The sequence below is a fragment of the Balaenoptera ricei genome, chromosome 1 (genome assembly GCF_028023285.1).
Source record: "Balaenoptera ricei isolate mBalRic1 chromosome 1, mBalRic1.hap2, whole genome shotgun sequence".
Classification (NCBI taxonomy): Eukaryota; Metazoa; Chordata; class Mammalia; order Artiodactyla; family Balaenopteridae; genus Balaenoptera; species Balaenoptera ricei.
In genome coordinates this window covers 53,692,400-53,716,972 of record NC_082639.1, presented here as the reverse complement: position 1 = coordinate 53,716,972, position 24,573 = coordinate 53,692,400, and the positions used below count along the sequence as shown (strand labels likewise).

At 34.4% G+C, this 24,573-nt stretch overlaps 1 protein-coding gene and 1 pseudogene across 6 annotated transcripts in view; one reads left to right on the top strand and one right to left on the bottom strand.

The window, feature by feature from the left end:
- DOCK7 (dedicator of cytokinesis 7) overlaps window positions 1-24,573 on the top strand; it is a 191,607-nt gene that overhangs the window by 34,702 nt on the left and 132,332 nt on the right. For all 6 annotated transcript variants that reach the window (XM_059923863.1, XM_059923850.1, XM_059923848.1 and 3 more), the window contains exons 5-12: window positions 3,454-3,583; window positions 3,678-3,890; window positions 4,207-4,292; window positions 4,864-4,930; window positions 5,840-5,989; window positions 13,907-13,987; window positions 16,087-16,252; window positions 20,624-20,766. In XM_059923863.1, the coding sequence (XP_059779846.1) occupies window positions 3,454-3,583; window positions 3,678-3,890; window positions 4,207-4,292; window positions 4,864-4,930; window positions 5,840-5,989; window positions 13,907-13,987; window positions 16,087-16,252; window positions 20,624-20,766 (1,036 nt within the window). The remainder of the gene's footprint in view (window positions 1-3,453; window positions 3,584-3,677; window positions 3,891-4,206; window positions 4,293-4,863; window positions 4,931-5,839; window positions 5,990-13,906; window positions 13,988-16,086; window positions 16,253-20,623; window positions 20,767-24,573) is intronic.
- Window positions 9,917-10,282, bottom strand: LOC132350091 (small ribosomal subunit protein eS26-like; annotated as a pseudogene).

Below are 24,573 nucleotides of genomic sequence, written 5' to 3'. Positions count from 1 at the left end.
TCCTATACCCTTCCTTATGCATAGAAGTGGGAGCAGAGGTATCTGCCTATTTACTTATTGATTGATTGATTGGCTGGCTGTGTTGGGTCTTCGTTGTTGCGCCTGGGCTTTCTCCAGTTGCGGCGAGCAGGGGCTACTCTTCGTTGTGGTGCGCGGGCTTCTCATTGCGGTGGCTTCTCTTTGTTGCAGAGCACAGGCTCTAGGCACGTGGGCTTCAGTAGTTGTAGCACACGGGCTCAGTAGTTGTGGGTCATGGGCTCTAGAGAGCAGGCTCAGTAGTTGTGGCGCACGGGCTTAGTTGCTCCGCGGCACGTGGTATCTTCCCGGACCAGGGCTCGAACTCGTGTCCCCTGCATTGGCAGGCGGATTCTTAACCACTGCGCCACCAGGAAAGTCCGGTATCTGCCTATTTTAAGAGCACTAATTATAGGGGCTTGAGCTCATAGAATAGTGCCTGGGGTGGGCATACCTTGGAAGAAGAAGGAGCCCTCATACCCAGAAGACTGGCAGACTCTGCCTGGAAGCATGAGGTGCCTCTTCTCCACAGCCACTGGATGTGTGCTTGGCTAAGCAGTTACAGTATTTTCAGACAGATATGGGCTTACAAATTTAAAAATGAGCATTAGAACCTAGAATTGCCAACCATTTGATTAAAACCAGTGCACTTGAAAGAGAATTATCAAACTACAAATAAAAGAACTTATAATCTAGTAAATAGTTAATAGAACACACATCAAGATCCATACATGTAACTAATATCCTCGAAGAGATGTGAAAAAGTTATGGTAACCATATAAAAAATCAACTGGTTGTCTTTGGAAGTGAAAATTTTGTTCAGTGAAAAAAATTTTTATAACTCAGATGGGTTTAATGGCAGAGCGGATGTGACTGGAAAGTGGAATAGTAAGTTATAAGATGAAACCAAGACATTCTTCCATAATTCAGCACAGAAGGGTAAAAGGATAGAAAGTACTTTATTCATTCAAGACATACTTACTGAGAGGCTAGTATGTGCCAGGCACTATACTAAGCAGTGATGATACAGCAGTCAACAAAACTAACTCCGTGCCCTCATGGAGCTTATGTTCTACTTGGGGTTGAGGGCAATAGACGTTAATTAAACAAACACAGATAAATATATAATAGTTGGGAAGAATAGACGGAAGTCTTGTAGAGAAAAAAAGTAGGATGGGGGGATAGGGAGAGCCAAGAAGAGGTGATTCCACTTTGAATAACTAATCGGAAGAGGCCTTTCTGATAAGATGAATTTGAGCGAAGATGTGAAGGAAGTTAAGGAGTAAGCCCTCTGGATATCTGGGGAAAAGTGTACTAGGCAGAGGCAAGAGCAGTACACGCAAAGGCTCCATATTGGAAGCATGCTGGGAATGTTCAAGGAATAGTAGAGAGGTCAGTGTGGCTGGAACAGAATAAGTGAGGGAGAGAATGCCAAGATACAGAGTCGTAGAAATGGTGGTGTTGGATGGGTAATCATGTAGAGCCTTATCATAGCAACTGACTGCAGGAACAGAATGATAATATAGAAAAGAGTATTGATCATGAATCATGTCATTCTTCTGAGCTCTCTTGTATTTCATACTATCAATTTTTTAGGACATAAAGGCGAAAGAATGCAACAGTATTCTGGTTTATTAGAGTAGCTTAGATATCTAGTTTTTCAATTAAGGCACTTTTTTTCACATTATCTCATTTTTATTAAAAAATACAAAAACTGTAAGTATGTACATATTTATGTATATGTATATACTTATGATTATACATATGCCCAGGAAAAGATCCAGTTAGTTAAATACTAGGAGTTCAAGACTGATACTCTCTGAGTAGTAGAAATATAATGATTTTATTTTTACAAGTCTATATTTTTAAATTATCAACAATGAACATGGATTGGTTCTGTAATAATAAAATGTTATGAAAAGGGTTATGAAAAACCCTTTTTCATATAGAAAAGCAACAGTGTATTCTGTCCTTTAAGGAAAATACAAATGTTTCCCTTGAGGAAAAAAGGTGCAAAGACTAGAAAACAGTTTAGTATCTTTCAAAAATATCTGGTAATGGTTTTTGGCTGCAAAGTTTTGTCTATTTGTCTTTAGTCAACATTGTGTAAAGAGTTAAACGGACCTCTGTTTGAATTCAAACTTTGTCACTTTATAGGCATTTTTACACAAATTAAGGCACTTTAAACATTTCATGAAAGATTAAAATATCTGCTTCTGAGTAATATCTTTCATGTTACTATATTGCGTATCTTTATTTTAGTTATTCCAGAGAAAAATGCTTTCTTTTATTTTGTGATTATGCTATGATGTGAGCATCATGTAGCTGCTATTTCAATACCTTTTGCAGCAAGACATGAGAATAATTCATATTAAGTGTGATTCTTTACTATGTCATAAATTGACTGATAGAACCATATCATCCTCTGGTAATTATAATTGTTTATGCTCCAGTTAAAATTTCCCCCAGTTTGACTATATGAGGTGTGACACAGTAGTTGCTCTTTGATCATAGTGTCTCTAATATTCTTGGACATTGGTTGTTAGGAAAGAAGTATACATTAGTTTAAGAGTTGTTCTTAGCCTAATATATATATTATACAACAATATATGTTAATTAAGAATATATGTATACAGTGGTGTAGATCTTGCTATTCTTTCATTTTACAGGCTCTTTTTTTTTGGCTGTGTTCAGTCTTCGTTGCTGTGTGCGGGGTTTCTCTAGTTGCGGCGAGTGGGGTCTACTCTTTGTTGTGGTGCGTGGGCTTCTCATTGCTGTGGCTTCTCTTGTTGCGGAGCACTGGCCCTAGGCGCATGGTCTTAGTTGCTCCGCGGCATGTGGGATCTTCCTGGACCAGGGATCGAACCCATGTCCCCTGCATTGGCGGGTGGATTCCTAACCACTGCGCCACCAGGGAAGTCCCTATTTTTTCATTTTAGAAGCCTGAAGCTTTAGGTTGTTTAAGATTTTTTATACATAATGAGATATAGCAAAATTTTTTTGGCTATTTGGAACTTTAAGGTTCAGTGCTTTATATATTTTTTGCCTTTTAAAAATTTACATTGTTAAGAATGCAGGATATATTTTCTGCTCTCTCATTTTACTCTTTAACCTGGCTTCCCATCCTTTCCTTTTACTGACCAATTTTCTGAATTGAAAGTACAACTTAAATTATATCCACATGATTGTCATGAAAAGGAAGGACAATATGATTTACCTCTGGAAACTCATAAATGCTCTCTAGTTGGATTAAAGGAACTTTGGATGGAAGTTTTCTTAAACCTCTGGTTAAATGTTTAATACACTCAAAACTGCCAGAATATATTCTTATAATGTAAAGAAATAGTGCAGAGAACAGTTGGCTTATTTCATAATGATGATGAAAAAGTGAAAATTTTTCAAACATTGATATTTCCTTAATTATTTTATTTTGAATAGATATCATAAACTGGGAACAGGATTTAATCCTAATACATTAGATAAACAGAAAGAAAGGCAAAAAGGTTTGCCAAAACAGGTCTTTGAATCCGATGAAGCTCCAGATGGCAACAACTACCAGGATGAACAAGTAATACTTTTATTTTTAAATGACTATAAAAAGTTATTTTAAAATAGTTTATTTTTTATTCATTGATTAATATATTTAATGTTTTGCATGACAGGATGATCTTAAAAGACGTTCAATGTCAATAGATGATACTCCAAGGGGTAGCTGGGCCTGCAGTATTTTTGACTTGAAAAATTCACTTCCTGATGCTTTGCTTCCCAATTTACTTGATCGAACTCCAAATGAAGAAATAGACCGTCAGAATGATGACCAAAGGAAAGCAAACCGTCATAAGGAACTCTTTGCTTTGCATCCATCACCAGATGAGGTATAGATAATTTGGATATAAAGAAGCAAATGATTATTAAGATAGATGTTTTGGGAGTATGAATTGTATGTAGCATTATGATAATGTAGGGAATAAAACTTAATTGAAACATAGCTATGCTTTTTATAAATGAAATATAGTTGAGCACACTTATGATCTAATGACTCCTGTTTGAGGATAAATAGGCCATTCTTTTCTGTGTTCACTTGTGAAGACTAAAAGTAGTAGATTAATAAAATAAGTTCTTAAAAAATAAATTGTAAAGGGTTGACATATGGTAAGCATGTTCATTTTGGTGTTGCTTGTCAATTTGTAGGAAGAACCAATAGAACGACTTAGTGTTCCTGAGGTGCCCAAAGAACATTTTGGTCAAAGACTTCTTGTAAAATGTTTATCACTCAAGTGAGTATTTATTTTGTTTACTATGTAACTTTTATTTTCTGGAATAATAGTTTGAATACCAGTATAACAAAATCCTGGTAGATTTTATACTTGTGTTTGTGTCCTTTTGAAAAGTATTGTTCTGTACATAATTTTAAATTCTACTAAACATTTAATCTTGCCTATGAAGCTGAGCTTTAGAGCATTTTTGGCTAGGTGAAGATGACTCTGCCTCAGTTATGTAACTAGTCTTAAAACTTGAAAAAACATTCACTGAAATCTGTAGTATTTGTCAGACACTGTTCTTGGCTTGAGGAATATAAAGACAAAGGATCTTTTTCCTTAGAGATGATTTTATATTTGTTACATGGCAGGCTTTGTTTTTTCTTAAGATTTTGAAGTATGTAGTAATGGTTGATTTAGACTGTGAAAGAGATACATGGAGAAGTGTGTTTCAGGAAGAGGGGCGGTATAGATGGTGTAGCACAGATGTAGAAAAGTACAAGGTATTGAGAGAATTTATTTTTGGAATGAGAATTTCTCGAACTATGTACTTTATTTTTAAACTACTTCATCCTTTTCCTTCTTAAAGGTTTGAGATTGAAATTGAACCCATTTTTGCAAGTTTGGCTTTATATGATGTGAAGGAAAAGAAAAAGGTAAGGTTATATAATTTGAACCTAGTCTTTTGTCACAATCATAGGTTCAGAAACCTGCTTTTAAGTTGTTTTATAAGATAAATAATGACTTTTTGAGAATATTATTAAACATGGATTTTTTAAGAAGAAAGTAGAAATTTAAGACATAAAGTATTTTCTACTATAAAATAGTTCAGTTGACCTAGTTTTTATTTCATTGAAAGAGTTCCAAAAGCTAGTAGCAGAAGCAACTTTCTTTTAGTTTAATAAATAGAAAAAATATAAGAAAACCATTTTAGGCAACTGATGTATAAAGGATTACAATGATGGTGACAGTGAATTTTTGTTGATGTAATTTTCAGATTCTCACTAGCTAAAAGATCATTTATATATATTTCAAATATTCTTGTCTAAAGTAGTGCTCTTAGTTTTGCCATTATATCTTTATTACACTTAGGAGTTTTTCAGAGGGCTGTCTCATACAGCATTTCAGTATTCTAAGCCTAATGTGTAGTAGAAACTTAAAATGCCTTTAGTGACTTCTGCTGTCAACATATTATGGATTTCTGTAGTGGAACTGTATTCCAGCAACTTGTATTTGCTAAATCAAATTTTCTGAGATGTTATTCATGTAATTGTTTTAAAGACTCAGTTTGGGGTAATTCATCTCGATAATAATTTCTTTGTATACTTTATTAGAAGTTAAATTTCTAATTAAAAGAGTGTGAGATATGGTTCTTTAGAATATGTTTTTTGCATTATATTTTTTTTGCTTTGATTTAGACATGTAAAGATCAGTCAGTGAAATATATGGTAAACTGTATGTTAGTATAATCGTTTAATATCTGTAATATTTTAAGACTGTATGATTTTTGTGAGTTTTTATAAAATACACAGGTTTTAAATTTGATATATGAATATGTTTTTTAGATTTCAGAAAACTTCTATTTTGACCTTAATTCTGAGCAGATGAAAGGATTATTACGTCCACATGTACCACCTGCTGCCATTACCACCCTGGCACGATCAGCTATTTTTTCTATCACTTACCCTTCCCAAGATGTTTTTCTTGTAATAAAGGTGAGAATAATGTTAAATATATTTGTTTATTTGTGTTGTGGCTGTATACTTGTGTCCCTATCAATATTGCAAGCTTTTTAAGGGTAAAGATTTTATCTTTAACCTATTTTTTCATCTTAATATTTCTTAACACAATATTAGACGTATACTATAGGTGCTACCTAAATTTTTCTTGAGTGGGGAGCTTTATTAGGGTTCTCCAGAGAAATAGATCAATAGGAGGGAGATACACACACACACACACACACACACACACACACACACAGAGAGAGAGAGAGAGAGAGAGAGAGAGAGATTGATTGATTTTAAGGAAGTGGCTCGTGTGATTGTGGGGGCTGACAGGTTTGAAATGTGTAGTGCAGGCTGGAAATCCAGGTAAGGGGTGATGTTGTAGTCTTAAGTCTGAATTCCACAGGGCAGCAGACCAGAAACTCAGGCAGGATTGCTGTGTTGCAGTCTTGAGAATCCTTCTTTGAGAAACCTTAGTCTTTGTTCTTTAAGTCTTCAACTAACTGGATGAGGCCCACCCACATTATGGAGGGTAATCTGCTCTACTCAAAGTCTACTGATTTAAAAGTTAATCACCTCTAAAAAATACCTTCATAGCAACATCTAGATTGGTGTTTGATAACCTAGCCATGTTGGCATATAAAATTAAGCATCATAGGAGCTATACTATGATTTTATCACTCAGCTCCTAAATATATAAATACTAAAATCTAAATCATTGAGATCATGGAGCATTATGATTTGACTGTCAGCCAATTAAGAATAAGGATTACAGATTCTAAAATCTGAATATTACTAAGATACTTAGCTTAGGGTAACTTAAGAATAATTTACCTTAACTTGACCTTGACTTGAGAATAGCCTAAAATATATTCTTTAATCATTTTATCTGTATTTATATAAAATTATCATAAAAAGGTAATGAATTTTATAATAAGGTTATAAAGTGGATTGTCATGAAATGAATTTTATTTACCCACAGGAATAATGTCCTAATTTGTGGACAGATTCCTATGAATTCAGGTTAAAATAAATCTTAGTTACAATGAACAATCTTACAAGCAAAGATTTAGCAGCAGTGGTCTTCAGAAACTCACTTAAGATTAAAGTTCTAGATATTAATACAATTGATAAATGTGTATACACAGTTATTTTACATGGGAAAATAGTAAGTTTTCATAAAATAGAACATATTTGAGGGAATGAACTGGAAAGATAGAGATGATGATTGGAATACTAGCTGCTTAAAAATGAGACTATTCATACCATATGGTCCCAATTGTGTAAAATATATACACACACACCTATACACACATAAATGTTTGTATATACATAGAAAAAGACTTTTATATAATTTCAAAAATATGTACAAGTTAAAGTGTTTTACAGACTTTAAAGAAAATGTATTTAGGAGGTTTTCTTAAATCATAGTCCAGCAGGATGTTTTTGTTTTTTGAGAGAAAAATCCCCTTGATCTGTGTATTAGTTAGTTATTGCTCTACAAGAACAAAAAGACAAAATCCCAGTGGCATACAACAATAAGCATTTTTTAGTTCATGCATCTGAGTTGTCTGTGTGGTCAGCCAATAAAGTTGTACTCTCTTAGGTAATTGTGCTCCTTCCAAGTGTCTGTAGGTTGGCTGGGCGTCACTTGATTTAGTTAGAGCTGTTCTTTGTACGTCTCTTTTCTGGCAGGCTAGACTGGCGTATTCTCATGGTGATTGCATAAGTGCCAGAGAGCAGACCCAGTTGCATAGACACTTTTCTAGCCTTTGGTCACATCACACCAGCTAACATTTTATTGACCAAAACAGGTCACATGATAACACAAACTCTAGGAGTTGTGATATATACCTGACCTCTTTATTTGGAGGAATTGCAGTGTCATATAGCAGTGAGGGGGTAAAGGAAGGGTGAAGAGTCATAGGATATTTATATGTCAGCTTTGGTAGATGCTGCCATATTGGTTTCCAAAGTATCTGTGATAGTTGTATTCCCCACCAGGGGTGAATAAGAGTTTCAGTTAGTCACACTTACCAGTTTTTTAAAAAACTGACATATGAAATACATATAATAAGACCTGTATAGTTTACAAATGTGGGGTAAACAGAGTGATGAATTCTTACTATGTATTTTTCTGTGTAATCATGACTAAGCTCAAGCCATACAGTATTTCCATCACCTCATCACCCTGGAGAGTTCTTTTGTTTGTCTTTCTAGTGACCACCCCCTCTGTTCCACCAGATGACTAGTATTCCAACTTAAATCACCATTATTTAGCTTTTCCTCTTCTTGAATGTCATCTGAGCACAGTCATACAATATGCAGTCTTTTGTGCCTGGCTTGTTTCAACTCAATATAATTTCTTTGAGAATCCTCTATATTATGTACAGCAGTAGTTTGTTCTTTTATTTTTATCATCATGTTTTACTTCATTGTCTGATTGTAACACAGTTTATTTATCCTGCTTAGATGAATAGATAGACCTTGGTAGACCATAGGGTTTTTTTTTTTTCCCCTAGTGTATATCTGGTTTTCAGTTGGTTATTATGAATAAAGCTTCTGTGTACATTCTTTAACAAGTCTTTTGGTACATGAGTATACATGTGTTTGTGTTTGATATTGCTGGATAATAGTGTTGATATATGTTTAGCATAAATACATGTATCAGTTTCCCAGAGTGATTCACCGTTTTCCACTCTTGCCAGCACTGCTATTTGATAGTCTTCTTAATTGTGGCCGTTCTGGTTTTCACTGTGCAACCATCTTTATATACTTACTGGTCATTGGATAGTCTGTTTGTGAAATGCCTGTTGAAATAATTTGCCCATATTTTTGCTGGGTTATTTTGGCTTTTTTATTATTGATTTATAGGAATTCTTAATCTATTCTGCATGTTATTTTTTTGTTGATTATTTGTATTCACATTTTTTGCCACTCTGTGCTTGCTTTCTCACAGAATGTTATCCTTTGATAAACCAAAGTTTATAGCTTACATGTTGTCTAATTTATCAACCTTTTTCTTTATGGCTATGTTATTTTGTGTTTTGTATATGGAATTTTTGCCTCCCTCAAATTCAAAAGTATATTCTCTTAAGTGATCCCTGGTAAGAGTAATTGTTTCACCTTACACATATAGTTTGGAGTGAAGTTGAGATGAAGATTAATCCCCCCCACATATGGATAACCAAATGACGCAGCACTATTTATTGAAAAGACTGCTTTTTTTCTCCTACTGCTTTTACAAAGTATCCCATGTCATAAATCAAGTGTTCATATGTATGAGATTTTTTTCCTAGAATCTTTTTTGGTTCAACTGGCCTGTTTGTCTTTAATTGGCACCAGTACCACACTGTTTTAATTATAGTAGTTTAGAGGCTTCCCTGGTGGCTCAGTGGTTAAGAATCCGCCTGCCAGTGCAGGAGACACAGGTTCGATCCCTGGTCCAGGAAGCTCCCACATGCCGCAGAGCAACTAAGCCGGTGTACCACAACTACTGAGTCTGCGTTCTAGCGCCCACGAGCCACAACTACTGAGCCCGTGCGCCACAACAACTGAAGCTTGCACACCCTAGAGCCCACACGCCACAACTACTGAGACTGCATGCTGCAACTACTGCAGCCCATGCGCCTAGAGCCCGTGCTCTGCAACAAGAGAAGCCACCACAATGAGAAGCCTGCGCACCGCAACGAAGAGTAGCCCCCGCTCACTACAAGTAGAGAAAGCCTGCGTGCAGCAATAAAGACCCAACGCAGCCAAAAAAAAAAATTGTAGTTTATAAAAACAGTATATTTTTTTCTAGCTTTATTCTTCAAGATTGCCTTGGATGTTCTTTTTTCTTTTTCTTTTTTTTAAATAAAGTATGATTTCCATTTTATTGTCTTTTCAGAGAACAGTATTTCTTCAGTCTTTAAGGACTTAGCTCCTTAATGTGGGCTTTGGTGGAAGTCATGGGGCAGCACCTGCAGGTCTAAATCAGGGTGGAGGTGTTCCGTCCTTCCGGGCTTCCCGAGAACGATTCCTGACTACCTTGCTGTGAATGGCACAACTCACGCAGTAATGTAGTTTCACGTACAGCTTGGAAAGCACATAGGCATCGAAAACACTTGCTTCAGAAATGTCCCTGACGGCTTAGACCTCTACTACGTTCTGAATGATGAGCTTCTTAATGGCCTTGTCCTTGTGCAGGCATCGGGCACAGTTGGTACAGCGAACAGGCTACACGTGGCCGTGGCCCTTTTTGGCATGACCATTGTTCCTACTTTTCTTGGTCATCTTGGAAGTGAGGAGGCGAGAGAGGCTGGATGTTTTTGACCCTTTTCATTTTTGTATAAATTTTTGCTTGTCAGTCCCTCCATGCTCCCCCAATACAGGCATACTCTCTCTCAAGAAAGAGCTTGTTGAGATGTTAACTGAGATTGCGTTAAATATCCTGATCAATTTGGAAAAGTTGACGTCTTTAAACTGTTGAGTTCTCCAGTCAATGAGCACAGTATGTTTTTAGGTCTTTTCTCCTATATCTTCCTGGTAATTTGATATTTTTGACCCTGTTATAAATGGTATCATTTAAAAATTTTCATTTTAAATTATATACAGAATTTCATTCGTCACTGGTGTATAGACATTCGGTTATCTTTTCTTTATAAACTTTTATTTATAGTTAGTAACATGCACAAGGTGTACACTTTCTTTAATTTTTACATACTTAACTCAGTTATGTAACCAACATCCAGATCAAGGTATAGAACATTACCCAACAGCCTTCTTTGTGTCCTTTCCTACTATGCTGACTTATCACCACGGATTAGTTTAACCTCTTTTTCTTCATAGAAAAGGAATCATATATATTCTTGTGTCTGACATTCTAAAGAATTATATGATTCATCATTTTTGCATGTAGCAATAGTTGGTTGTTTTTCACCCTGCATAGTATCTTGTTATATGCATATGACAGTTTGGCCATTCTAATAGTCGATGGACATTGGGGTTATTTCTAGCTTTTGGCTATTGTAAGTAATGCTGCTGTAAACATTCTTATATATGATTTTTGCATTTCTATTAAGTATATAGGTAGATGTTGAATTACTGGATCATAGTGTATTTATAGCTTCAGTTTTAGTAGAAAGAACCAGTTTTCTGACGTGGTTAGTCCAAGTTTCAGTCTCATCAGCAGTGCTTGAGAATTTCATTTGCTCCATTTCCTTCTTAACACTTGATATCATCAGGTTTTATTATATTTTACATCTTAATTTCCTTAATTTTATTTTATTATGTATTTTATTTCTGGTGCATTTGCAGGGTTATGTCAGTTTGGCTTTAATTTATAATTCCCTGATGTCTAAGAATTATTGGCCATTTGGATATTGTTTTGTGTAGTGCTTATTCAAATAGTAAGCTCATGTTTAACTTGTTTGTATACATAAAAAACACAAATTTTAAGTGTATAGGATACATAAGTTTTAAGTGAAAAAAATACAGTTGTGTAATCTTCATTTCATTGGATTGTTTTTATTTTATCAATTATTAGTTGTATTAATAATTTATTAATTTGTAAGAGTGCTTTATCCTCCATTCACTAATTTGAAGTATCAACTTTATTATGTGCTAAATTCTTGCATACACTTCATTTGGTTTCTGGACTTTTATCCTATTTTATTTATATTTCTTTTCCTAAAACATTAAAAATTTTATAGGGGTAAAGTGAGACATTTTGGAGAAAAATGATAAGTAGAAATTATTGTATTGGCCACTTAATATTTTGTGAGTTGTCTTTTTTAATTGTAATTTTGTACTTTGATGTTTTATTAAATGGAGATGACTTTTAAGACTGATTGCTTTTATTAATAGTTTTAATTGAGGTAAAATACACATAACATAAAATTTACCATCTTAATCGTTTTTATGTGTACAGTTCAGAATTAAGTATATTCAGATTATTGTGCAAACAATCTTTAGAAATTTTTATCTTGCCAACAAAACCTTAACCCTCTATACACATTAAGTAGCAGCTCTTCATTTCCCCTTCTCCCCAGCCCCTGTCAACCAGCATTTTGCTCTTTGTTTCTATGAATTTGTCTATTCTAGATACCTCATTTGAATGGAATAATACAGTATTTGTCTTTTTGTGACAGGCTTATTTCCCTTGGCGTAATGTCTTCAAGGTTCATCCAGGTCGTAGCATGTTTCAGAATTTTCTTCCTTTTAAGGCTGAATAATATTCCACGTGTATGTGTATACACAGACAGATACACACTATGTTTTGTGTACTCATTTTTTGATGGACACTTGAATTGCTTCTACCTTTTGGCTATTGTGAATAATGCTGCTATGAACATGGGTGTGCGAATATCTGTTTGAGTCCCTGCTTTCAATTCTATTGAATATATACCCAGAAATAGGTTTTCTGAATTACATGATAATTCTATTTTTAACTTTTTGAGGAACCTCTGTACTGTCTTCTATAGCAGATTATGATTTTACACCATAAAAAGCACACAGGGGTTCCAGTTTTCCATATCCTTGCCAATGCTTGTTATTTGTTTGTTTGTTTATGTATTTAATTGTGGCCATCCTGATGGATGTAAGGTGATATCTCACTGTGGTTTTGATTTGCATTTCCCTAATGATTAGTGATGTTGAGCGTCTTTTTATATGCTTCTTAGACGTTTGTATGGCTTCTTTGGAGAAATGTCTATTCAAGTCCTTTGCCCATTTAAAAATCAGATTATTTGTTGTTTCGTTGTTGAGTTGTAGGATTTCTTTATCTGTTTTGGATATGAACTCCTTATCAATTATATGATTTGCAAATATTTTTTCTCATTCTGTGGGTTGCCTTTCACCCTGTTGATTGTGTTCTGTCATATACAAAAGTTTTAAATTTTGATGTAATCCAATTTAACTATTTTTACTTTTGTTGCCTTTGCCTTTTTTTGTGTCAAATCCAAGAATACATTACCAAATCCAATCACAGGAAGCTTTTCCTTTATTTTTTCTTCTAAGAGTTTAATAGTTTTAGGTTTATGTTTAGGTGTTTGATCCATTTTGAGTTAATATTTGTATATAATATAATATAAGGGTTCAACTTTATTCTTTTGCATTTGGATATTCAGGTTTCTTTTAATATCATTTGTTGAAAAAACTGTTCTTTCCCCATTGAATAGTCTTGGCACCCTTGTAGAAAATCTAACTATTTATAGTTTTCAGATTACAGATCTTTCACCTTTTTGGTTAATTCCTCAGTATTTTATTCTTTTTGATATTATTGTAAGTGGAATTTTTTTCTTAATTTCCTTTTTGAATTGCACATTGCTAAGGTATAGAAATGCAACTGATTTTTGTGTGTTGATTTTGTATCCTGCAACTTTGCTGAATTTATTTATTCTAACAAGTTTTGTGTGTGTGTGTGTGTGTGTGTGTAATATTAGAGTTTTCTGTATAAGAGATCATGTTGTCTGTGAATAGAGATAATTTAACTTCTTCCTTTTCAATTTGGATGTTTTGGTTTCTTTGTCTTGTCAAATTGCTCTGGCTCAGACTTCCAGTACTTTGTTGTATAGAATTGGCAAAAGTGAACATCCTTATCCTGTTCCTGATTCTAGAGGAAAAGCTTTTGGTTTTTCAGCATTGAATATGATGTTAAATGTGGACTTTTCATATATGGTCTTTATTATATTGAGGTAGCTTTCTTCTTTTCTAAGTTTGTTGAGTTTTTCTATCATGAAAGGGTGTTGAATTGTCCAGTTCTTTTTCCTGCATCAGTTAAGATGGTCATGTGGTTTTTTTTCTCTTATTTTGTTAATGTGGTGTATTATGTTGATTGATTTTTGTATTTTGAACCATCCTTGCATTCCAGGCTGATTGCTTTTATTTTTAAGCTTAATTAATCTTTACTCTTTTTGTCTTTGACAGCTAGAAAAAGTGCTACAGCAAGGAGACATTGGAGAGTGTGCAGAACCATATATGATTTTCAAAGAAGCAGATGCCACCAAGGTAGAATGTCATGCCTCTTATTTCTGCCACTTTCATAGCCATTAGCAGTCACTCTCCATTCTCCTCAGATCCCCAAACCCAACCCTAAACAACCTCTAATCTCCAAAATTATAATTTGGGAGAATACTATACAGAGCATATTAAAGAATTTTACTACTAATTCATTTTTTTCTATTGGCCTACCCATTTTCTTTATTTCCTTCATGACCTAGCTTGAGTCATGTGCTATGCTATTCTTTAAAATCTCCCTCACCCCAAGCTAATAGATTCCTAAAGAATCAAATTAATTCAGTTTAATTCCTAAATAATGAAAAATTTCCTGTGTTTGCAAAATAGTGATTTTGATGGAACTTTTTCTAGCAAAGCAGAAGTATTCTGGGCCTCTGTCTAGCTGCAGATAATTAGGGAATATGGTAAAAATAGAAAATACAATCTCCATTTTGCCATCAGATAACTAATTTCTAGAATTTGGATAAACTTATAAAGCAAAAATAATTGGTGAACAATCGGTACCAAATTCCAGATACCCTGAGTTAGTTATAAGAATAACAGGTGAGGACTTCCCTGGTGGCGCAGTGGTTAAGAATCCACCTGCCAATGCAGGGGACACGGGTTCGAGCCTTGGTCCGGGAAGATCCTACATGCCGTGGAGCAGCTAAGCCCATGTGCCACAACTACTGAGCCTGTGCTCTAGAGCCTGTGAGCCTCAACTACTGAGACTGTGTGCTGCAACTACTGAAGCCCGCACGCCTAGAGCCCGTGCTCTGCAATAAGAGAAGCCACCACACCGCAATGAAGAGTAGTCCCCGCTCTTCGCAACTAGAGAAAGCCCGCGCGCAGCAACAAAGACCCAATGCAGCCAAAAAAAAAAAAAGCATAACAGGTGATTTTTGGATCTTTGAACACATGATTTAATATGTCAGACAGCCAGGAGAGGTGTGCTTGAGGAGTATTGGACAAATCACCACAATCTAGAAAATGTTTTGCTTTCTATTTTTCTGAGATTTGGAACAAGAATTGAGCGTTTTCGGCTAATATGGGTACATCGGAGCACATGATATACTCTGATTCCTGGATATCTGGTTGAAATTAGGGTTAAAGTATTCTGGCTTTCCCCAGGTTGTCATTTTATGAATTAAATTGCTCTGTTATATGAAGCTCATAGGTGTATAATTGCAGCTTATTTCACTCTTCTCTTACATATTTACATGCTTGATAAGGGTCCTTAATTCTCTTTAAGTACTCTTAAAGCAAGAACCTATTTTGAAAGTATAATAGATATATTTTATCAGTAAACAGTCCTACCATTTAGCTATTTCTTCATCTTTTCTCAGTCCTGAGTCCCAAGGTAGGACACTGCCATTCGAGTATACCTTACCAATACCCTATATGGAAATAGTATGTGAGAGATTTTAGTGTAGGTTTTCACCCTTGGACCATTGGTTGGCTATTGCAGGCCACCTTAGTGTTTGTTTCAAGGATAGCCTAAAAGTTGAGCCAGCCTCAGGATGTCTTCCAGATAAACACGTGCTATTTGGATCATTAGTCTTTTTCCAGGGTTTAGTCCTCTTGTCATACTTTTTTTGTTTCCTTCTTTTATTACAACTCTGGGCTTATTCATGGTTTATTTGTGACCCCCAGTCCCACCTCATAGTTGTCATAAGTTAGTGATTATGTCAGAATGGCCCAACTGCTTCCATCTTTTTTAGAAAAATAAAATTTAGTAAGTCATAACCTAGAATATTTTGTGGTTGGCAGTTGATGTCTAGAACCTGTTGTCTAGGTTATGTTTCCTTTCATAAAATAGTACTTTTAGTACATAAACATGTTTGACACTTGCTGTCCTTTCTTTTCTCCCAACATAAGATCATCACAAACAGAAATTTTAAAGACTTTCACATACATTTGTAGAACTGGTTGAGGTTGCTTAGTAAAGATAATATACTGTTAATTGATCTCTGAAAGGTACAGATTGTTTTTCCATCTTTGCTGAGAATTGAGAATTCTTAACCTTTATATTTTCCTTTATATATTATGAAATAGCCTTTAATTCATTTCTTTGAACGTAATCATATAATGTATAAAGTTTTGTTTTGCAGAATAAGGAAAAATTGGAGAAGCTGAAAAGTCAAGCTGATCAGTTCTGCCAAAGACTTGGGAAGTATCGCATGCCTTTTGCTTGGACTGCAATCCATTTAATGAATATTGTTAGCAGTGCTGGGAGTTTGGAAAGAGATTCTACAGAGGTAGAAATAAGCACTGGAGGTGAGAATGTTTTATATAAAATATTTCTACATGTATAATTTTTTTCTTTTTCTTATATAATCTTGTTTTATTTGTAAGCTTTGCAATGTAGTGAGACATTAAAAGGGTTTTCTTTTTTTCCTTTAATGGGTTTATTGAGATGTAATTCACATACATACAGTTTGCCCATTTAAGGTGTATAATTCAGTGTTTTTTTTTATATTCGTAAGGTTCAGCAACTGTCACCACAATCTAATTTTAGAACACTTTCATACTCCTTAGTGGTCACTCTTCTCCCCAAGTCCCCAAGCCTAACCAACCTGTAATTTATTTATTCATTCTGTATGGATTTGTCTATGCCAGACATTTCATATTAATAGAATTATACAATGTGTAGTCTTTTGTGAGTAGCTTCTTTCACTTAGCATAATGTTTGAAAGGTTCACGCATGTTGTTACATCTGGGTATAGTCCATTTTGAGTTAATTTTTATACATGGTAAGAGGTAAGGGTCCAACTTCATTCTTTTTATGTAGATATCTAGTTGTCCCAACACCATTTGCTGAAAAGGCTATTCTTTCCCTATTGAATGGTCTTGGCACTCTTGTTGAAAATCAGTTGACCGTAGATATATGGTTTTATTTCTGGACTCTCAGTTCTGTTCCATTGATGTATATGCTTATGCTAGTACTATGCTATCTTTATTATTTTAGCTTTGCAGTAAGTTTTGAAATTGGGAATAGTGGGTCCTCCAATTTTTTTTCAAGATTATTTTGACTATTTTGAGCTCTTGCATTTTCATAAGAAGTTTAGGGTCAGCTGATAATTTCTGCACAAAGGCAGCTGGAATTTTGATAGGAATTACATTGATTTGGTAGATCAATTTGTGGAGTGTTGCTCTCATAACAATATTAAGTCTTCCAATCCGTGGAATGTTTTTCCATTTATTTAGATCTTAAAAATTTATTTAAACAATGTTTTGTAGTTTTAAGTGTACAAGTCTTGCCCCTCTCTTGTTAAATGTGCATCCCAGTATTTTATTAGTTTTTGATGCTATTTTAAAAGGATTGTTTTCTTAATTTCATTTTCATAATGTTCATTTTTAGTGATAGAAATACAATTGGCTTTTGAATATTGATCTTGTACTTTGAAACCTTTTTGAATGTGTTTATTCTAATTTTTTTTTTCTTTTCTGGATTCTTTAGGATTTTCCATGTATAAGATCATGTCATCTGCAAATCAAAATAGGTTTACTTTTTTTTTTTCCCATCTGGATGTCTTTATTTATTTTTCTTTTCTGATTATCTTGACTAGAACCTCCTGTACAGTATTAAAAAAAATGGCAAGAGTGGATATCCTCGTCTTGTTCCTGACCTTAGGGGGAAGGCATTCAGTCTTTCACTATCAAGTATGATGTTTGCTATAGGTTTTTCATAGATGTAATGTAGTAGTTTGAGGAAGTTCCCTTCTATTCCTAACTTTTTGAGTGTTTTTGTCATGGAAGGATATTGGATTTTGTAAAATGCATTCTTTGAGTTTACTGAGATGATTTGTATGGTTTTTTGCCCTGTAGTCTTTTAGTATGCTGTATTGCATTAATTGATTGGTTTTGGATGTTAAACTAATCTTACATTTCTGGGAGAAGTCTCACTTGGTCATGGTATATAATTTTTTAATATGTGTTGTTAGTCTGTTTCCTAGTATTTTGTTTAGTATTTTTGCTTCTATATTCCTAAGGGATATTGGTCTGTAGTTTTTCTTCCTTGTAATATCTCTGTCTGGTATTGGTATCAGGGTAATACTGGCCTCATTGAAAATGAGTTGTGATTTTTTCCTTCTGATTTTTGGAAGAATTTATAAACAGTTGGTATTAATTTTTCATTGGAAGTTTGGAAGAATTCACTAGTGAAGCCACCTTGGCTTGGTCTTTTCTTTGTGGTAAGTATTTTCATTACTAATTAGATCTCTTGTTATAGATCTATTCATATTTTCTCTCTCATCTTGAGAGAGTCAGTTTCAGTACTGTGTATCTTTCTAGAAATGTGTTCATTTCATCTAAATTATCTAATTGTTATCTAACTGTTGACCTACAGTTATTCATAGTATCACAGTATAATCCTTTTTCTCTCTAAGGTCTGTAGCGATGATTTTAGTAATTTGAGTCCTGTCTGTGTATTTTTTTTTAAATAAATTTATTTATTTATTTAATTTATTTTTGGCTGCATGGGGTCTTTGTTGCTGTGTACGGACTTTCTCTAGTTGTGGCGAGCGGGGGCTACTCTTTGTTGCGGTGTGCGGGCTTCTCATTTTGGTGGCTTCTTTTGTTGTGGAGCACAGGCTCTAGGCACGCAAGCTTCAGTAGTTGCGGCATGCAGGCTCAGTAGTTGTGGCGCACGGGCTTAGTTGCTCTGCAGCATGTGGGATCTTCCTGGACAAGGGCTCGAACCCATGTCCCCTGTATTGGCAGGTGGATTCTTAACCACTGCACCACCAGGGAAGTCCCCTGTCTATGTATTTTTTTCTTCATTAGTTTAACTAAAGTTTTAAAAATTTTATCTTTTTGAAGAATCAGTTTTTGGTTTCATTGATTTTTTTTCTATTGTTTTCCTAGTTTCTATTTCATTTATTTCCACTTAGCTGTTGTCTTTTTTGGTATCCTTTCTTTTTTTTTTTTTTTTTTAACATCTTTACTGGAGTATTGCTTTACAGTGGTGTGTTAGTTTCTGCTGTATAACAAAATGAATCAGCTGTATATCCCCATATCTCCTCCCTCTTGCGTCTCCCTCCCCCGCTCCCTATCCCACACCTCTAGGTGGACACAAAGTACCGAGCTGATCTCCCTGTGCTATGCAGCTGCTTCCCACTAGCTATCTATTTTACATTTGGTAGTATATATATGTCCATGCCACTCTCTCACTTTGTCCCAGCTTACCCTTCCCTCTCACCGTGTCCTCAAGTCCATTCTCTAAATCTGCGTCTTTATTCCTGTCCTGCCCCTAGGTTCTTCAGAACCAGTTTTTTTTTTTTTTTTTTTTTTTTAGATTCCATATATATGTGTTAGCATACAGTATTTATTTTCTCTTTCTGACTTACTTCACTCTGTATGACAGTCTCTAGGTGCATCCACCTCACTACAAATAACAATTTCATTTCTTTTTATGGCTGAGTAATATTGCATTATATATATGTGCCACATCTTCTTTATCCATTCATCTGTCGATGGACACTTAGGTTGCTTCCATGTCCTGGCTATTGTAAATAGAGCTGCAATGAACATTGTGGTACATGACTCTTTTTGAATTATGATTTTCTCAGGGTTATATGCCCAGTAGTGGGATTGCTGGGTCATATGGTAGTTCTATTTTTAGTTTTTTAAGGAACCTCTATACTGTTCTCCATAGTGGCTGTATCAATTTACATTCCCTTGGTATCCTTTCTAATGCTTGCTTTGGGTTTAGTTTTCTCTTCTTTTTCTGGTTTCTTAAGATGTAAGCTTAAGTTACTGATTTGAGATCTTTCTTTTTTTGTAATATAAACATTCACAGCTATAAATTTCCCTCTGAGAACTTCTTTAGTGATACATCATATGTTTGGGGATTTTGCATTTTCATTTTCCTATATCTTAAATGTTTTTAAATTTCCCATTTTATTTCCTCTTTTGTCCATTGGTTATTCAGAAGTGTGCTGTTTAACTTCCACATGCTTATGAATTTCTCAAATTTTCTTCTTTTATTGATTTATAGCTTAATTCCATTGTTCTTGGAAAACATATTTTATATGATTTGAATCCCTTTGAATTTATTGTATTTTGTTCTATGGCTTATTATATAGTTTGTCTTGGAGAATTTCCTGTGTGTGCTTGAGAAGAATGTGTATTCTGCTTTTGCTTAGTGGCGTATTCTATAGATGCCTGTTAGGTCTAGCTTGTTTATAGTTTTGTTTGTTTTCTACAACATAGTTGCTCTGTTGGTTTTGAATTATAGGGTTATCTTGCAAAGACTTTGAATGCAAGTTATCTTAAATTCTTTTTCAAACTCAAATGCTAAGACTGAGGGACCATTATATGGTGACCAAAATTTGCATTGTGTGCATATTTCCTAGTAAATACATAGTTCCTCTGTAGCTGTTCTTCATAGCTTATATTGGGTTATATGTATAATCTTTGTGTGGTAGAGACTTATTTTACACTGGAGAAGTTTTTAAAGAGAACCTGAAGATTTAGGTTTAATGCTTCCTTACAGATCTCCCCAGAAGTGAAATTCTTCTACTGTAGTCAGTATTGCTGAGGGGATAATTTTCAACCTTAGTGGATATTTTCCTGTGTTTGGAAGACTGCTTTAAAACACATTTTAAATATTATGGAAATGAATATCTTACTTTTTTTCCTTGGTAGAACGAAAGGGGTCTTGGTCAGAGAGGAGGAATTCTAGTCTGGTTGGCAGAAGATCACTTGAAAGGACAACAAGTGGAGATGATTCTTGTAACTTGACCAGCTTTCGACCTGCTACTCTCACAGTGACAAATTTTTTTAAGCAGGTATTGTTCTGTCATGGAGGAATGCTAGGGGGCTATTCGTACTTAAATTTCTTGTGATTTCAGAAAAATCATAATTTTCCATGTAGTACATGTACATGTAGTAATTGATTGTGATCTTAACAAGTTAAAAAAATTAAGAATAAAAATAAAAAATATAAGACAAAATAATATTATAACTGTTTTTTCATCATTATATTTATTTAAATGTTGGCATTGATTAGTAATGCTTCCAAATCAATCATCCACATCTGTATCCTGTTTCTTAATTTTAATATTTTAACTTTTCTTAAGCATTGATATTTTATGGATTTTCTTAGAGTAGGTGTGTGGTTACATCTGTCTTCCCCACTCAAGTTGTTTTTGACCTAACATACCACATCCATGGTATATGGAATAGAAATTTCAGGCTCTAGTAGTGCATTTTTGTGCTAAAATTATTTTTATAGGTGAGTTTACAGGTCCAAAAAGTTCTTGATCAAAGATACTTTGTTCTTTGCAAGTATATTTCCTGTACTTGAGTCAAATCAGTAGTTTTCAAGTGCTGGTCATGATCCAATAATGGTAATGGAAATTTAGTAGATAACACTCAGCTTAAAAAAAACAAACAAACCAGTAGAATAGAAAAATAATAGTGCATTGCACTTAGTGAAGTTAAATATTGCTTCAGTAGGCTTTTTTCCCTCCAATTTTTGTGTGCGTGCATACCTGTCTATATGTGCATACATGGTGTATGTGCTACTGGATTTTGTTGTAGAATGAATTTTATACTCTGAATCAGGATCAGAAAATTTTGAAAGTCTGTCTAAAGTAACCAGAGGACCAGAACATTTTAAGGATGGAAGAAAATTTGTATTAGTGTGATAAACTGGAGAAGGGTACTATGCATGTATTTTGGAGCAGATTAAAGGAAAATGCTAAGTATTGCCTCAAAATTCCTCCTTCTGTGGTGTTATTCTAAATAAGAGGAGAAAATCCTGGCCTAGTGACACCTTATAACTTGAGAGGGCAAGGTGTTTAGGGCAAGATGTGTTATGATTTGACAGCTAGCTGTCTAGTATAATGCTACAGTTATATATCAGTAGCACTTACAGGCAGCTGCTCTGAGAGACTCAAATGGAAAATAAAGCAGGTGAGAAGGGTCTGAAGTGGTAAGGGTCTTTTTATTATGGATAATAGTGCAAGAAAGAATCTAGAAAAGGCCACAGTGTTACTTGGATGAGGTGATAGGCCACATTTGGCTATGGAAACAGGGCAGTAGATTTACTTGTTACAGTGACACAACCTTGTAGCTGTAACATTTCTCTCTCTCTCTCTGTCTTCAGCTGGTATATCACTTCTGCCACTATTTCCACAGCTCTTTTTTTTTTTTTTTTTTCTTCAGCCTGTTTTATTATTGAACTAGTATTATAAACTTAAATCAATAAGTCATCCATCCACCCACCCACCTGTTTATTCAACAAATATTTTGTGAGCATTCATCATGTACTGAACACTGTTGGAGACTGGTAACTGGAAACTGGAACAAAGTGATTGTGAAAACTTAAAAAAAGATGATTGCTGGAAATATGGAGCAATGGAAAGTATTTACACTTGACTTTTGTACAGTTCTATAATTTTTTAACTATTAATATATTTGATTTTTATAAGTATTTTTAAATAGCTAGGATATTATGCATCAGGCAAGTGCATATTAAGTAAAAAGCAGAGATTACAATTTTAATAAAGTAGAATTCAAGGTACAATTTCTCCTAAATGAGATACAGAAGGCAGGTTATTTATTTACTTATTTATTTGTTTGTTTGTTTGGCTGTGCCGGGTCTTAGTTGTGGCATGCAGGATCTTCGTTGCAGCATGTGGAATCTTTTGTTGTGATGCACAGGTTCTTTGGTGCAGTGCAGACTTCTCTCTAGTTGTGGCACGCGAGCTCTAGAACGTGCAGGCTCAGTAGTTGCGGCATACGGACCTAGTTGCCCCATGGCATGTGGGATCCCAGTTCCCCAACTAGGGATCGAACCCTTGTCCCCTGCATTGGAAGGCGGATTCTTAACCACTGGACCACCAGGGAAGTCCCCAGGTTTTTTTTTTTTTTTTTAATGAGAGATTACTGTCCACGATTGGGATATAGTAATCAGGAGTGTTTATGTACAGATTTGAAATGTGTCAGGCCAAAATTATTGGAAATACATAGAGATTTAAAAACAAAGATTAAATCCATACATTAGTCTTAAAGACATTTGTTCTATTTGTTGACATGTATAGAAGTTATCTGTTGCTTCAGGAGTACATAGCAGTACATGCAGTGTGGAGGGATGAGTGTCAGCTAGGCTTATTCACATGTTTGGAGATTGACTGGGGTCAACTGATCTAGACTGACTTCTGCTGGGAAAACTGAAATGATTCAGACCTTTTCCATGTCTCTCAGCTTCCACTCTTATCCTCTAGCAGGCCAGCTTGGCCATGTTGTTATAGCAGTGACAGAAGTTCCAGAGAGGGGGCAAGCTTACTTATGCAAATGCTTTTCAAGTCTCTGTATCATGTTTGCTTACTGATTAGAACAAGTCTCCTGGCCAAGCCTAGGGGAAAGAATTGTGTCCCACCCAACAAAAGGCATGGTAACAGACAGGGAGTAAAGAATGGAGACCATTAATATAATCAATTTAACAAGTGAAGGAGACAGAAATAATTGAATCTTGAGATAATCTGAATGTATTCTAAATAAGGACCATTTGAAAATCTGTATTCATTTCTGTACTCAAAAGGAGAGAATATACTCTTTTAGCAACTGATGGAACATTTACAATAGTTAATTGTATATTAGGTCACTGAAAAAAATCTTCTTGAAGTCAGATTCTCTAACTATAACTCAGTAAAACTAAAAACCATTTATAAAAGTATTGACAAAAATCTCCAACCACTTAGAAAATAAAAATCACTTTTTAAAATAATGACATAAAAGAAGATCAGTTCTGTATCCTGTTTAGAATACAATTGTGAACAAATGAGATCTGGCTCAAGGTGAGCTCACAATAATAAAGGAGGCTTAAATATGTTTATTACCAAATAGGATAAAAAGACAGTATATGAATTACGCATTAAAAATAATAAGATGTCAAATGCAGGAGGTTTGGATTAATAAAATGTAAAGACTGACTTTTGAATAAAAGAATAAAATCAATCTCTACCTATTTTAACTGTAAGAAAAAATATTACATTAAATTGAGAATTCTTTGTTAATTGGACATGGTTCGGTTTTTTGTCTCTTTTCCCCCATTGATTGAGGTCTTTTTAGAGTTTTCTTTCTGGTCTTGTTATCAGGATAGTTGTCTTGTTTTTTTTAAGAGTAGTTTTTTGTTGTTACTTCTTTCTTTTCTTTTTCAAATGTAGCCAGTGCTCTCTATTTTGCATTTAAGAAATTTGATGACATAAAGTTGAAAAGACAAATGAAAACTCAAGTGTAACAAATTTATGAGTGTCATATATATATATATATATATATATATATATATATATACACACACACACACACATACATACATATATATGTCTGTTTTCTGTCTATATTCTTGTTTTCTTCTCTTTATCTCCCTCTAACTTGCATCGTTTTTTCTATATTTTAGAGTGCCCTGTAACCCCTTATAAACATAGATAATGGGCTGTAAATAAATCTATAAAATTTAAAAATAGATAGCAATATTATAGTTCTTAATATAACTTGAAAGCAAGAAGGAATAAAATAGGTTAGCATATTTATTTTTAATCATAATTATATTAATTTAATTTTACTTTTCATTCAGACTGAATTGAAGG